Source organism: Eublepharis macularius, chromosome 6 (genome assembly GCF_028583425.1).
Source record: "Eublepharis macularius isolate TG4126 chromosome 6, MPM_Emac_v1.0, whole genome shotgun sequence".
Taxonomy (NCBI): Eukaryota; Metazoa; Chordata; class Lepidosauria; order Squamata; family Eublepharidae; genus Eublepharis; species Eublepharis macularius.
Window position 1 is genome coordinate 16,772,164 of NC_072795.1, and position 12,341 is coordinate 16,784,504.

The 12,341-nt window shown below is 44.4% G+C and overlaps 1 protein-coding gene across 2 annotated transcripts in view; it reads right to left on the reverse strand.

Moving 5' to 3' along the window:
* The window catches only part of MFN1 (mitofusin 1), a 37,407-nt gene extending 28,067 nt beyond the window's left edge, over positions 1–9,340 (reverse strand). The window contains exons 1-4 of one of the 2 annotated variants that reach the window (XM_054983199.1): positions 9,222–9,340; positions 4,950–5,071; positions 2,447–2,582; positions 50–212 (exon numbers count right to left, since the gene is read on the reverse strand). In XM_054983199.1, the coding sequence (XP_054839174.1) occupies positions 50–212; positions 2,447–2,582; positions 4,950–5,064 (414 nt within the window). In that variant the 5' untranslated portion in view covers positions 5,065–5,071; positions 9,222–9,340. Of the gene's footprint in view, positions 1–49; positions 213–2,446; positions 2,583–4,949; positions 5,072–7,753; positions 7,833–9,221 lie in introns of those variants that run through there. The other variant, XM_054983200.1, reaches the window with a different exon arrangement.
* Between the last annotated feature and the right edge of the window lie 3,001 nt (positions 9,341–12,341).

A 12,341-nucleotide genomic window follows, 5' to 3' on the forward strand; every position in this document is an offset into this window, starting at 1 on the left:
TTCCCCCACCCCCGCAAATACCAGCTTGTAAGCCCTGAGACGGTCCAACCTTGACACTCTTCTTCTCGTCGGAGCCTTCGGTCATGAGGTAAGCCTTATCACCGTCTGTTCCCTCCACGCTGAGAAAGCAGTTGGTGGTGTGGCCAATGCCGCTGGGGAGCACCTTGTCCCAGAGCATGGCGTTGATGACTGAACTCTTTCCGCTGCTGGTTCTAGAGAGGGAAAGCACAACATTCAGCACCCTTTTCAAGCATGTAGTTTCAGGCAGGGCTATGGGCATTGCAATTTTTTTAAAAGTTACAATTCTGAGTCTCGGGAATCCAAGCTCTGCCCCGAGAAAAACAGATTCATGACTAGGAGGTTTTATGCAAACTGAAAATATCTGCATAATTTTTTTCTCTGGGGAGGGGCCACAAGCTTTTTAAATAAAGCACTGAGGCCACCCTCCTCACTGGAAATCTTATTGCTGAATCCATTTATTGAAAACATTTCTATGCTGCCTTTCCACCCAATTCAGTGTCCCTCGTGGCGATGAACATTAAAACATTTCAAACATTACAAAGCATTTAAATTCTCAAAGAAACCTGAATCACAAATTTAAAAAAAAATCTTATTATAAATGTTAGACTTGATGTTGAAAAAAAGTTGTATGTGTTATATTTGTTTTGTATGTTGTTTAAAAAATGAAAAATAAAGTTTAAAAAAAGCATTTAAATTACAAATATATAGAAATATTCAAAACAAGCAAGGCTTTTTTTCAGCTGGAACGCGGTGGAACGGAGTTCCGGCACCTCTTGAAAATGGTCACATGGCCGGTGGCCCCACCCCCTGATCTCCAGACAGAGGGGAGTTTAGATTGCCCTCCGCGCCATGTGGCACGGAGGGCAATCTAAACTCTCCTCTGTCTGGAGATCAGGGGGCAAGGCCACCGGCCATGTGACCATTTTCACCAAGGGCGATTTAAACTTTTAAAAACTCCCCCCTTGTTCCAGCTGACCCAAAGTGACATCATTGTGCAATCCTGAGTTCCACTACTGAGTTCCACCACCTCTTTTCCCAGACAAAAAGCCCTGAAAACAAGTAAAACATAATATAAACTTGCAAAATTTATAAACACGTGCACATATAAAAACCACACAAACAGGGAGGAAGGCTAATAAGAGTTAGTGAAGGAAGGCCAAACAAAATGAAAAATGTCTTTTTAACTGTTTGTGGAAGACAATGATGGAAGGAGACAGACTCATGTCCCTGGGGAGGGGATTCTGTAGAGACTTCATTATACGTCACCACATATATAAGGGCTAGGAGCTTGTTTTTGTTTTTAAATGAAACCAGAGTCTCTCTTGAAGCACCATGTTCCACATTCATTCTACATTTCAGAAGAATCATGGACTGCAGAGAGCTCTGCTCTTAGGGCTTTGTTCCAACGACCCCATTTTTGTTTTGAGGATGACTGCCAGGGCTGTTTTCATTTTGCATTAGTTCAAGTAATACTGCTACTGGCAGAGCCCATAACACGATCAGGGATGGAAGAGTGAAATTAATACTCCCTGGTTCCACACCAGTCGCAACATCAGGGATTGTGCAACATGCTCCTTTTCCCTCTGAAAAGTGGGGCATGTTGCACAATCCCCACTGTTGCAGAGTGGGGCGAGGGGAGGAGAAGGATAAACATCCCCCCCTGCAAAGATGGGGGGAATAAATGGGTACCTAAAAGACAAAACACACCGAGGAAGTGATCTTGCACAAATGACCTTAAAAACAATGCAGGCTGTGAAGTTCAAATCTCTTCTCAGTCCCTAGCTCATTAACGAGGTAACCCTAAGGCAGAATTACTCAATACAAATAGTTTCAGATGGGTTGTAGTAGAAGAACAAGATTCAGGTCCAGTTGCACCTTAAAAATCAACTAGATTGCCAGGGTGTGAGCTTTCGAGAGTCAAAGTACCTGACGAAGGGAGCTCTGACTCTCAAAAGCTCATGTCCTGGAAATTGAGTTGGTCTTTAAGGTGCCCCTGGACTGCAATCTTGCTCAATCCAGATGGGCTTCCCCTAGAATCACTCTGCACAGGACATCGCTGCAAGCCAGCCCAAATCTTCCAGCTCTGCGGTATGGGGGTAGAGACACTTGCTCCCATTACAGGGCTGGTGGAAAGACTCCTGATATTTATTTATTTTGTTCATTTCTACCCCACCTTTCTCCCCACTGCAGACAAAAAACAGCTGGCATGGTTCTCCTCTCCTCCTTAGAGTGTGAAGCACTCTGAACAGTCAAAGTGTGTTACGTAAATGCAAAATGTCTCTACCAGATGTGCTAGAGCATTCTCTGTGCTTTGGTTAACCCCCCGTCCCTGTGAACGGACCTGGGCAGGGGAGGTTCCTGGTGAATTGTGCCCAGAGGCCGAGACCTAGATGCAGTTCCACAGCACTGGAGGTTCACCTCTTACCTGCCAAAAAAAGCCACTTTCATGTGCCGCCGAGCAAGTACTTCACCGATGACAGACAGCCTGTTTTTATACACCTGTATTTCGGCCAGTTCCTCCTCAGTGACAATATGATCCAGCTCCGGGTTTTCGTAGGTTTCTGTCATCAAACAAGCCCATTACACAATGACACACAGCAGACTCTTATTTATCACAAAGGCTTCTCGGTTTATGCAAGGAGATGAAGGAATGTGACCCAGTGGGAGGTGGGTGGGAATATGGGACCCAACTTTTGCTCCCAGAACATAAAAGCACCTAGCCTGTTGTATTAAAGACTAGTTGCCTGGCAATCCTCCAGACCTAGACCAGGTGGTCCAGCAACAAGCAGTTTAATCTTGACCTACTAAACCATGGACCTACCTAGGATCACATGATGTATCCTCTTTTTAAGTGTTTAGAAAATTAAACTCTAACAAAGACCTGGATGGCCCAGGATAGCCTGATCTTGACAGACCTCAAAAGTTAAGCAGGGCTGTCCCTGGTTAGCACTTGGATGGGAGACCTCCAGCAAAGACCAGGGCTTTGATGCAGAGGCTAGCAATGGCAACACCACCTCTAAATATCTTATGCTAAAAAAATTCTATGGGGTTGTCCTAAGTCAGCTTTGACTGGATGGTATTTTCCATCACTAGTAATGTGGATTAAACTATGGCCCAGGCTAGCCCAATCTCATCAGATCTTGGAAGCTAAGTGGGTTTGGCTCTGGTTAGTACTTGGATAGGAGACCATCAAGGACGTCCAGGGTCGCTACACAGACGCAGGCAATGACAAACCACCGTTTGTCTCTTGCCTTAAAAACCCTATGGGGTCGCCATAAGTCGGCTGCCACTTAATAGTACTTTACAAACACACACACAAGCCACTTTTCCATTTAAAAATGCTCAAGGGGGTTCACAAATAAAATCAAGAACATAACCATTATCAGTATAATAGAGATCTGTAATCCCTTAAACCTTAGTTGGGGCAGGGAACATGAATTTAAACAGGCCCCCTAGATTTTTTTTAAAAAAGTAACTGATGCTGGAAGACTTGTAATCTGGGCTGCATTCAAAGTTGCAAGGAGCACGGGCAGCTGTTGAGAAGGCCTTGGTGTGGGTCCTCATCAGACATCCCTCCAGGCTTCTGCAACAGAGTCTCTCTGCCTGACCTCAGAACATAGGCAAATCCACAGGGGTGAACAATTTAACTCTTACCCTGCTCACGTCTACCTCTTTTCCTTCACTTCATTGCACCTTTCCAAGTGGTCATGCAGGGCACACTCCCCTTACCCCATACAGCAGTGGGGGAAAGATACTGTTGTCGTCCCTTATCCAGGGCGGTTCAAACACATTCACCTTCTTAACTGCTGCCATCTAGTTGGCCCAGTTTCAGGTGCGTCTGCAATCATAGAGCAAGACCTGGGTCCAATAGCACCTGAAAGACCAACTAGATTTCCAAGGTATGAATTTTCGATAGTCAAAGCTCCCTTCGTCAGATACAAACTATGCTAGTTGGCCCAGGACTCAAACCTCAAGAGATCCTTTGGAATCTCTTTCACCAACGTTGCAATATTTGGAGGGTTGCTGTTTTGCATTTTTTTAAAAATATTATAAGCCCAACATGGCTCCCATATTACTTTATAAGCAGCATGTGTCACTTATCTGCACCTGCTGAAAAATGTTTGACCTGTTTGCAGTACACTTCAAAGCTCACTGAGCAAGTACAGTTCTCAAACCCTGCTCAAATTCCAAAGTCTCCATTGGTTGCCCAGTTGCTGTGACGACAGAGCAATTACTTTATGGAAACAAGAACAGTTGTGGCACCCCCTGCCCAGGACTGTTGGAGCAGAACAGCCAATAGCATCAGGTGTAGCAGTGCAGCCAGAAACGTCAAGAGCCCCAGAAAGCAGATCACACAGCTCACCATTCATGTCATGTATGACTGTACCCATTCATACATGCCAATGTTAATTCTGAAGCTTAAGTTCTAATGCCAGTTATTGTAACCATGATCCTGGTGTAACTCAATTTCCTGTTGCTAGTATTCTAACAGTTTCTCAGGCGGCTATCTGTTGAGCTCAACTAAATTACAACCTTGGACTTCCCCTCGGATTATGATATGTCTTTCTTCTTAGTGGCATAGCGTGATAGCACAAATATGCAAAATGTTCTTACACTGAAAAAGCAGCAAGAGATTGTTTGGGAATTGGGAGGGGGAAGAAAAGCAGGGTAGAAAAGAGATGTATTTTTCCCATGTTGCCATTCTTGTCAAACTTCTACTCGAACTACTTAGATGCTTACCTTACTCCTAAGTAGACTTTGGACCTGAATATGGAAAAGATCTGATTTCTGAATAAAAGTCATTTAACCAAGAACCTGTGTCTTGCTATAATGATCCAAGGATCTGTCTGCCATATCCTGTCATCCAAAGATATATAGCTGCTCCAAAGATCTATAGCTACCCCACCATACACACATTTTAAACTAACCGTTAACAAAATCTGTTCCTTCTGTAACATAATCCAGCAGCTGTTCAAAAATAGCAGTAATCTTCTTCTTTGCCAGCACAAAGTGTTTCAGAGGGGAGGGATTAGCGTCTGCCATTATGGAACTGAAAAAAATAAAGATACAGAAGTTAGCAGGAACAATAATTGAAATTCAGCTCCCCACATGTACAAGGCAAAACAGAGACCGAGGCAGGACCACCGACTTGATTAAGAAAGCAATCCTAAGCATGTCTACTTAAAATCCTGCTCAGGTCTATCCAATGGGGCTTACTCCCTGGAAATTGTTCTTAGGATTCCACTGTAAGTCACCTACACTGCTTATGTCCTCCCCTTACCACAGGAGGAAACAGGACTGGGCAGAATCCCCACCACACAGAGAAAGGGCTGCAGATGATCCCATACTGCTCTGTGCATGGGGCAAGAGTATCTGATCTTGTCTCCCCATGGCTAGGGCAAGCAGTGACAGCGGAGGAAATGACCGCTGGGACAGAAACTCCAGGACCCGGAGAAAGTTATTTCAAAAGTCGTCAGCTCCTGAAGAGTTCCCATAGCGGTTGAAAGGTCACCCAGGGAATACAAGTGTATCATATTTACTCAAAAGGATAACAATTCTGAATGTAAGGTGATTGCCCCTAAAACAATGTTACACACACACACACAAGAATTATTACTGGACATAATCAGTGTGGAGTAGTGGTTACAGTGTTGGACTAAGATCCGGGAGACCCAGGTTCGAATCTTCTCTCTGCTATGGAAGCTCACTAGGTGACCTTGGGTCAGTCACAAACACACAGCCTAACCTACTTCACAGGGTACACTACTGGGTACTGTATGCTGATATGCACCTATTAGCAAGTTTCCACACTGCTAAACACGCCACGGAAATTAGTTATGCTTTGCTTCAGTTAGATTTCATCTCTGTGCTCAGCTTTATGCTTGTTTAACATTCCTCTGCTATCATTCCCTACTGTATCTGTTTCCCTGAATGTCTAACAGTTGTTCATTACTGCACTTTGCTCAGTGAATGTCCTAGCTCTCGACTATATTGTGTGTTCATCCGCACTGTTGTAATCCACCTTGGATCTTAGTGAGAAAGTGACCTGTACACAAATGGGCAATGATGCCCCCTGCCCGTTTTTATGACATATCTGGGAAAAAACCCTACTCTTGCAATTGCATAAATGGATGGGGTCCCTTCACTAAACACAGTGCCAATCTTTTCTCATTCACCTCTACCTTTCTTATTGCAGTGGGAGAACTCACTCACTTCAACAAACTCGTGGCATTCACAATTAGCAGTACCAAGCTTGCTTTTAAACATGCAATTTAAATTGTGATACCTTTTGCACTAAACTTGAATCGCTGTGAATCAACCTTGCTGAATCACAAATTTCAGAAACATTACTCCAGTGATCAAGGCTGTAAACCCGGCAAGTAAAATGCTATGTACAGAACTGTTTGCCATTGTAAAACAAGGAATTTGACAGAATCAAAATATAACTTATGTGTTAAAAACTGTTCCACTACACTTACTAAGATCACAGAAAGCTGGATTCACATTTATTAATCCAGTAAGATAAACGCAACATAATGAACGGCGCTTTCCAACCCAAACTGGGTGTATTTAATTCAAGACTTACAGTGTAATTCTAAAAAGAGTTGCACGCTTCTAAGCCTGTTGAGTTCATCAGTTTAGAGTTGCACTGTTAACAGGAGATGGGTTCATTACACATTTCTTCTGATGTATTTCTAGGCATAACTCAACATGCTGGCAGCTGCCTTCAAAACCTTACACTACCTGGGGCCAGTAGGGCACCTGAAGGACTCTATGCTCTCACAGGAACCTGCTTGGCTATCAAGATCTCCAGTTTAAATCCTCACCCTCCGAAGTTAGACAGGCAACCGCTAAGGACACGGCATTTTCACCTGCAAATGCCCACAAAAAACTCATTCCCGGCATATGTCCCCCTGGCCTCAACTCCTTTGATCTTTAGCTACCAGCTTTTACTTTCTCTGGCATTTGGTAAGATCAGGGGGGAGGCTGGTTTCCCCCCTCACCTTCAGTGTTGGATTACTTTTAGGGTGGTGTTTGTTGTCATGTTCCTGATTGTTTGTATTGTATTTTTGCTGTAAGCATACAAACCTTGGGAGTTTTTCTATTAAGAAGCGACAAAAAGCCACCTGAAGGAAATAAAATTCCTTCTTTTATTTCCCAACAAAGGGCTAATTTCTTATGTGAAAAATCAGCACAGACCATCTAACCGGCTTCAGACCAGGTTATACAAAGCAAGACATCTTGAAAGTTGGAGCTTAAGGATGACAGCCTTGTGCTGTCTTGTTATATAAGTTTCACATTTTTCTTTTGAGGCCATGCTACTAAAGGTGTCGAACGCACAATGAAGTTGACCAGATTAGAAGTAGATTATAGGAAGCTTTGTTGGTCCAAGGAAAATCCCCCCCCAAATGTAATACTTTTCATTAAGACCAACCAAAAAGATACAAACCGCTGTTTGGGTAATTCTCATTGGTCTTAAGAAGCTGCATTGGATGGATTTTGGTTTTGACTAATAAGAAATAGTAAGTCTTCTACCTGAAACCCTGGAGAGCCACCACCAGCCAAAGTAGACAAAACTGACCTTGAGAGACCAGTGACCTGTCTCAGTATATGGCACTTTTATTTGTGTAACCAAATAGATTGTGACTAGGTTCTTTTGGTGAGGAGGAAACAAACAGCCTGTGAAGCGCATCCATTAATAACAGCCCTTTCCCAACTGTGTCAAACTGACCTAGAAAAATGCAGGTGTGTGTATCCCTTGGCTGCCAGCCAGTTGTCTGCACTGTACGGAATCTGCTCCTTGCCAGGAATGGATTGTGTGCTGTTTAGCGACGGTCTGACGGTCTTTAAACCTACCCCATCTCCTAAAACCATGGCTTCAAGTTGATGATAATCAGGATGCCTGCTTGAGAGTGTGTGAGATTCTGAACTCATCCAATAAATGTTCAGATTCAGAGAAAGCACCATGGGCCAACAGGACAAAATTAGATTCTGGCAAAGGCCTCTAATGGAGCAATCCCCCACCAAATCCATAATCTAAGTAGCATTCAGAACAAGAGGGCAAATGTTCACACCTGACCTTTCTAAAACCGACTACAAGGAGGTTCTCTTTTCTATTTTTTTAAATGATTCAGCAGCTTTTCCAGTACACATTACCAAGCAGAGGAGTTTGGGATTTGTCCCAGCCTGACTACATATTTAATTGTCTACTGAGAACCCATACACACACCTGTGGAAGTGCCTCTAGTCCACAAAAGCTTGTACTTGAATTAAACCATGCTGGTTTTTAAGATGCCACTAAACTCTTCTATCTTAAACAGTCAGATCATTGGTTTAATCATGGATTTGAGTCCAGTGGCATCTTAAGAGACCAACAAGATATTCAGGGTGTAAGCTTTTGAGAGTCAAAGGATCTGAAGAAGGGATCTCTTACTCTCGAAAGCACATACACTAAAAATCTTGCTGGTCTCTAAGGCACCACTGGACTCAAATCCTGAAAACCTTGTTGGCCTCTAAGGCACCACTGGACTCAAATCCTGAAAACCTTCTTAGTCTCTAAGGCACCACTGAACTCAAATCCTGAAAAACGTGTTAAGTTTCTAAGGCATCACTGGGCTCAAATCTTGAAAATCTAGTCGGCCTGTAAAGCACCACTGGACTCAAATCCTGCTGTTCTATTGCAGATCAACACCTGAACCCGTTTTAATCACGGCTCCCTTCTCTGGCAGCAGATTTCACAGGTCAGGCCAAGGTCTTTCCTATCCCCTGACCCTTTTAACTGGAGGAGCCCGGGATTGAACCTGGGACCTTGTGCAAACAAAAACACGTGTTCTCTCCATGTGCCACGACTCCTGGTTATATTTTCCCTTTCCAACGAGTTGCCTTGTAGTAGATACCTGAGGTTGTTTTTGAAAACAGAGTGGGAAGGGATGAAACTGTTGAGCTCTCACCCCACCCCCCTTCCCTATACATAACTTGCTTTGGAAGTTCCTGCTACTTTGATAAGAGGTGCCCAGCAACGTGCTCGGCGCTGCACAAAAGTCAGCAGCGAGGAACTCCATTGGCTCGAGTACACACCACACACCCCTTCCCCGTTAGCCCTCAGGCGCGTCCATTGCCACTGAGAGCTGTCTGAGGGGAACCGTTTCTCGCCCCCCTCGCGCAGCGCTGAAGGTCAACAGCCCCCTCTCCCCCATTACCTGGCAACGGCGGCGAGGCCCGTCCCCGCCTCAGTGGCGCCCTCCGCCCCCTGCTCTCACCCAACCGGGAGGCGGCCCAGGCCACTTCCGCCCTCTCGGACCATCTTCCTCCCACCCGCTCTGCGTGCCGACACCTTTAGTGAGGGCACGGCTGCGGGCGTCAGGTTCTCTTTCTGCGCGTGCGCTGCCAGTACTCCCTCTGTTGGCGTCACAGAAGCGGGGAATCCTTGGGTTCTCCCTCTAGGCTTAGAGTTAGGAAAAGGCAAGAGCCAGGCGCAGAGCACGCCCGGTTTCTATGAGTGTCAGGCGGTATAGCGCAACCAGGTAGTTATTTATTTTTATTTTTCATTTATTTTACTTCGTTTATACCTTGTCTTTCTCCACAATGTGGGCAAGGTGATCTTATTTTCTTCAGTCATCTATGAAACATAAAGCAGAAGGGGGGAGGGTTCTTGGAGAGCCAGTTTGGTGCAGTGGTTAAGAGTGCGGGACTCTAATCTGGAGAGCCGGGTTTGATTCCCCACTTCTCCGCTTGAAGCCAGCTGGGTGACCTTCGGCTAGTCACAGCTCTCCGGAGCTCTCTCAGCCCCACCCGCCTCACAGGGTGTTTTGTTGTGGGGATAATGATGACATACTTTGTAAACCTCTCTGAGTGGGCATTAAGTCATCCTGAAGGGCAGTATATAAATCAAATGTTATTATTCCATCACAAATCTATGCTGCCTTAGTTCTTCACCATGATGTTCACATTCAGTTGGAAATAACTGTCGCTTCAGAGAGTGCCATCCCCAATGCTTGCTGAAATCAACAGCCACTTGAAAAAGGCCTTGATACCAACTTTATAAAGAGCCCTGGAAAGGTCTTTTTCTGCATTTGAAACTGAGATTCTTTGGAGAGGGGGTGTGCTCTCCTACAAGAGGAAAGGTGTGTCATCATCACAAGCCCTTCTCCCCCTTTCCAGCCAGAGTCCTGCTCTATTATGAACACATGAAGCTGCCAGATATTACTGTCTTATTACAGTGTACACCACTTTGAAGAGTTCAAGATAGCAGGTCCCTGCCCCATGGAGCTTAATATCTACAAGCTGCTGTAAGTGGGTCTTCAAGTTATTTACATTATTTATAGTCTGCTTTTCTCAGTGAGACTCAAGGTGGATTATGCAGTCTAAGTCAATAGGATCAATGGCTGGGAGATTCAATATACAGTTGGGTAAGGATAGCAGAAATGTGAAAATAAGCAGAAATCCAGTACAGACCGCTGACGCATCTAACCCAGTATAGTCCAGACTGAGCAGTTCTCCAGGGTCTGAGGCAGGGTCTTTCCCTACTGTTGCCCGAGATACAGGAGACTGAACCCTTATGCGTACCAAGTATGCGCTGCCCTGCAGCACCTGAGCTGAGGCAAGAGCACATGGTGGAGAGCTGAAGCTAGAAGGTAAGGGTTTGTTGTCTTTCTGCCTTTTGCCTTTCCTAGCTACTGTGTGAGAAGCTGAAGGTGAGTGGATTCTGTGTAGCTTGCTAGAGAGTGGTTCTGGTTAAGTTCTGTGACGCGAAGCAACAGGCTTAAATTACATGCACAAAGGTACTGGCTGGATATTAGGAAAAACTTTTTCACGGTCAGAGTAGTTCAAAGGTGGAATCAGCTGCCTAGGGAGGTGGTGAGCTCCCCTTCACTGGTAGTTTTCAAGAAGAGGCTGGATGAATACTTGTTGGGGATGCTTTAAGCTGTTCCTGCATTGGGCAGGGGGTTGCACTAGGTGGGTTTAGGACTCCTTCCAACTCTATTAACTCCCTTGGTAGATCAGCAGGGAGGGTTCAAGAAATAACCCTTGGGAATTTTTGGTTGCCAGGCCATTATATTGTGTTTAAAATAGGGAAACACTTTATGGATAAGCCCTGATATACGCCACACTTTACTAACTTCTTCTCTATACAGCTCATAATCCATTTTGAAGGTGCTTGCATAACTCAAAAGCTTGCACATTCTTATTCAAATATGGTTAAACTTGATACTTTCTATGAACTTCCTCATCAGTTCGTATTCTCAATTCAGGGGACGGGGAGAAAGATCCTGTGGGCTTGCTGGAACCAAGATTGCAATGGCGCTTCTTCAGGGCTAAGTTTGTCTCCCTTTCTCTGCAGACACCATAAAGCTGAAGGCCAAGGGCCCCAGGACTCTTGTCCCTTTGACTCTTTGCCCACTTCCACAAGGTGCCTTTGGAGGAACCAGCTGTTGAGCCCTGGCCAGGCCAAAACATGTCGTTGTTCTAATCATACAAGATTGCCTTGTTGTTGTCATGAGCTGCTTTGGTTCCCTTGGAAAGAAAACTGGGATACGAATAAATAACAAGCGTTTTATGCTGAACTTAAGAAAAACAGGTCTAAACCCAACAACAGTGGTGGATAAAAATATAACAGATAGATGTGTTACAATTAGTTTTCATTATAAACGAAAAAGTTCTATCTCCAAGCTTGATTTTTGACCTTGCCTCGTATTACTAGACATGACCTACTTTATGCTTTGAAATCAAAATAAAAAGCACCTGCCCATACCTTTGAAATATTCTATGCCATTTGTATTCATAGAGAAAACATTATTTCTCTCTTTTAGGTTCCAAGGTTCATTAGTAATTTTTGTTGTTTAATCCTGCAGGTCTGAAACTCGTGGATTTTGTTCTTTAGACCAATACGATGGTTCTAAACGGGCGAGCCGGCATCGATGAAAGAGGAGAGTATATGTTCTTTTCAAACAGAGGTGCATGTTTGATAGACTATTTTTTAGTCTCCCCTGATATAATCCCATACAAAATGAAATTGCAAATGGCAACTTACCTTGGAGGTGATCACTTGCCCCTTTCACTTTCAATCAAAGGGAATTTTGAGGTTCTACTATTAGCAAACGGGGTCCTCCTTTGCCAAGAGGGCAATTTATTGAAGCCAGCCCGTTGGACCCACTACGTGGAAGCAAGAACTAACACTCTTCTTGAAACCCCTTCAAGGAATAGTAATTCTAAACAATAATGGACATTGTATTGTCGAAGGCTTTCACGGCCGGAGAACGATGGTTGTTGTGGCTTTTCCGGGCTGTATTGCCGTGGTCTTGGCATTGTAGTTCCTGACG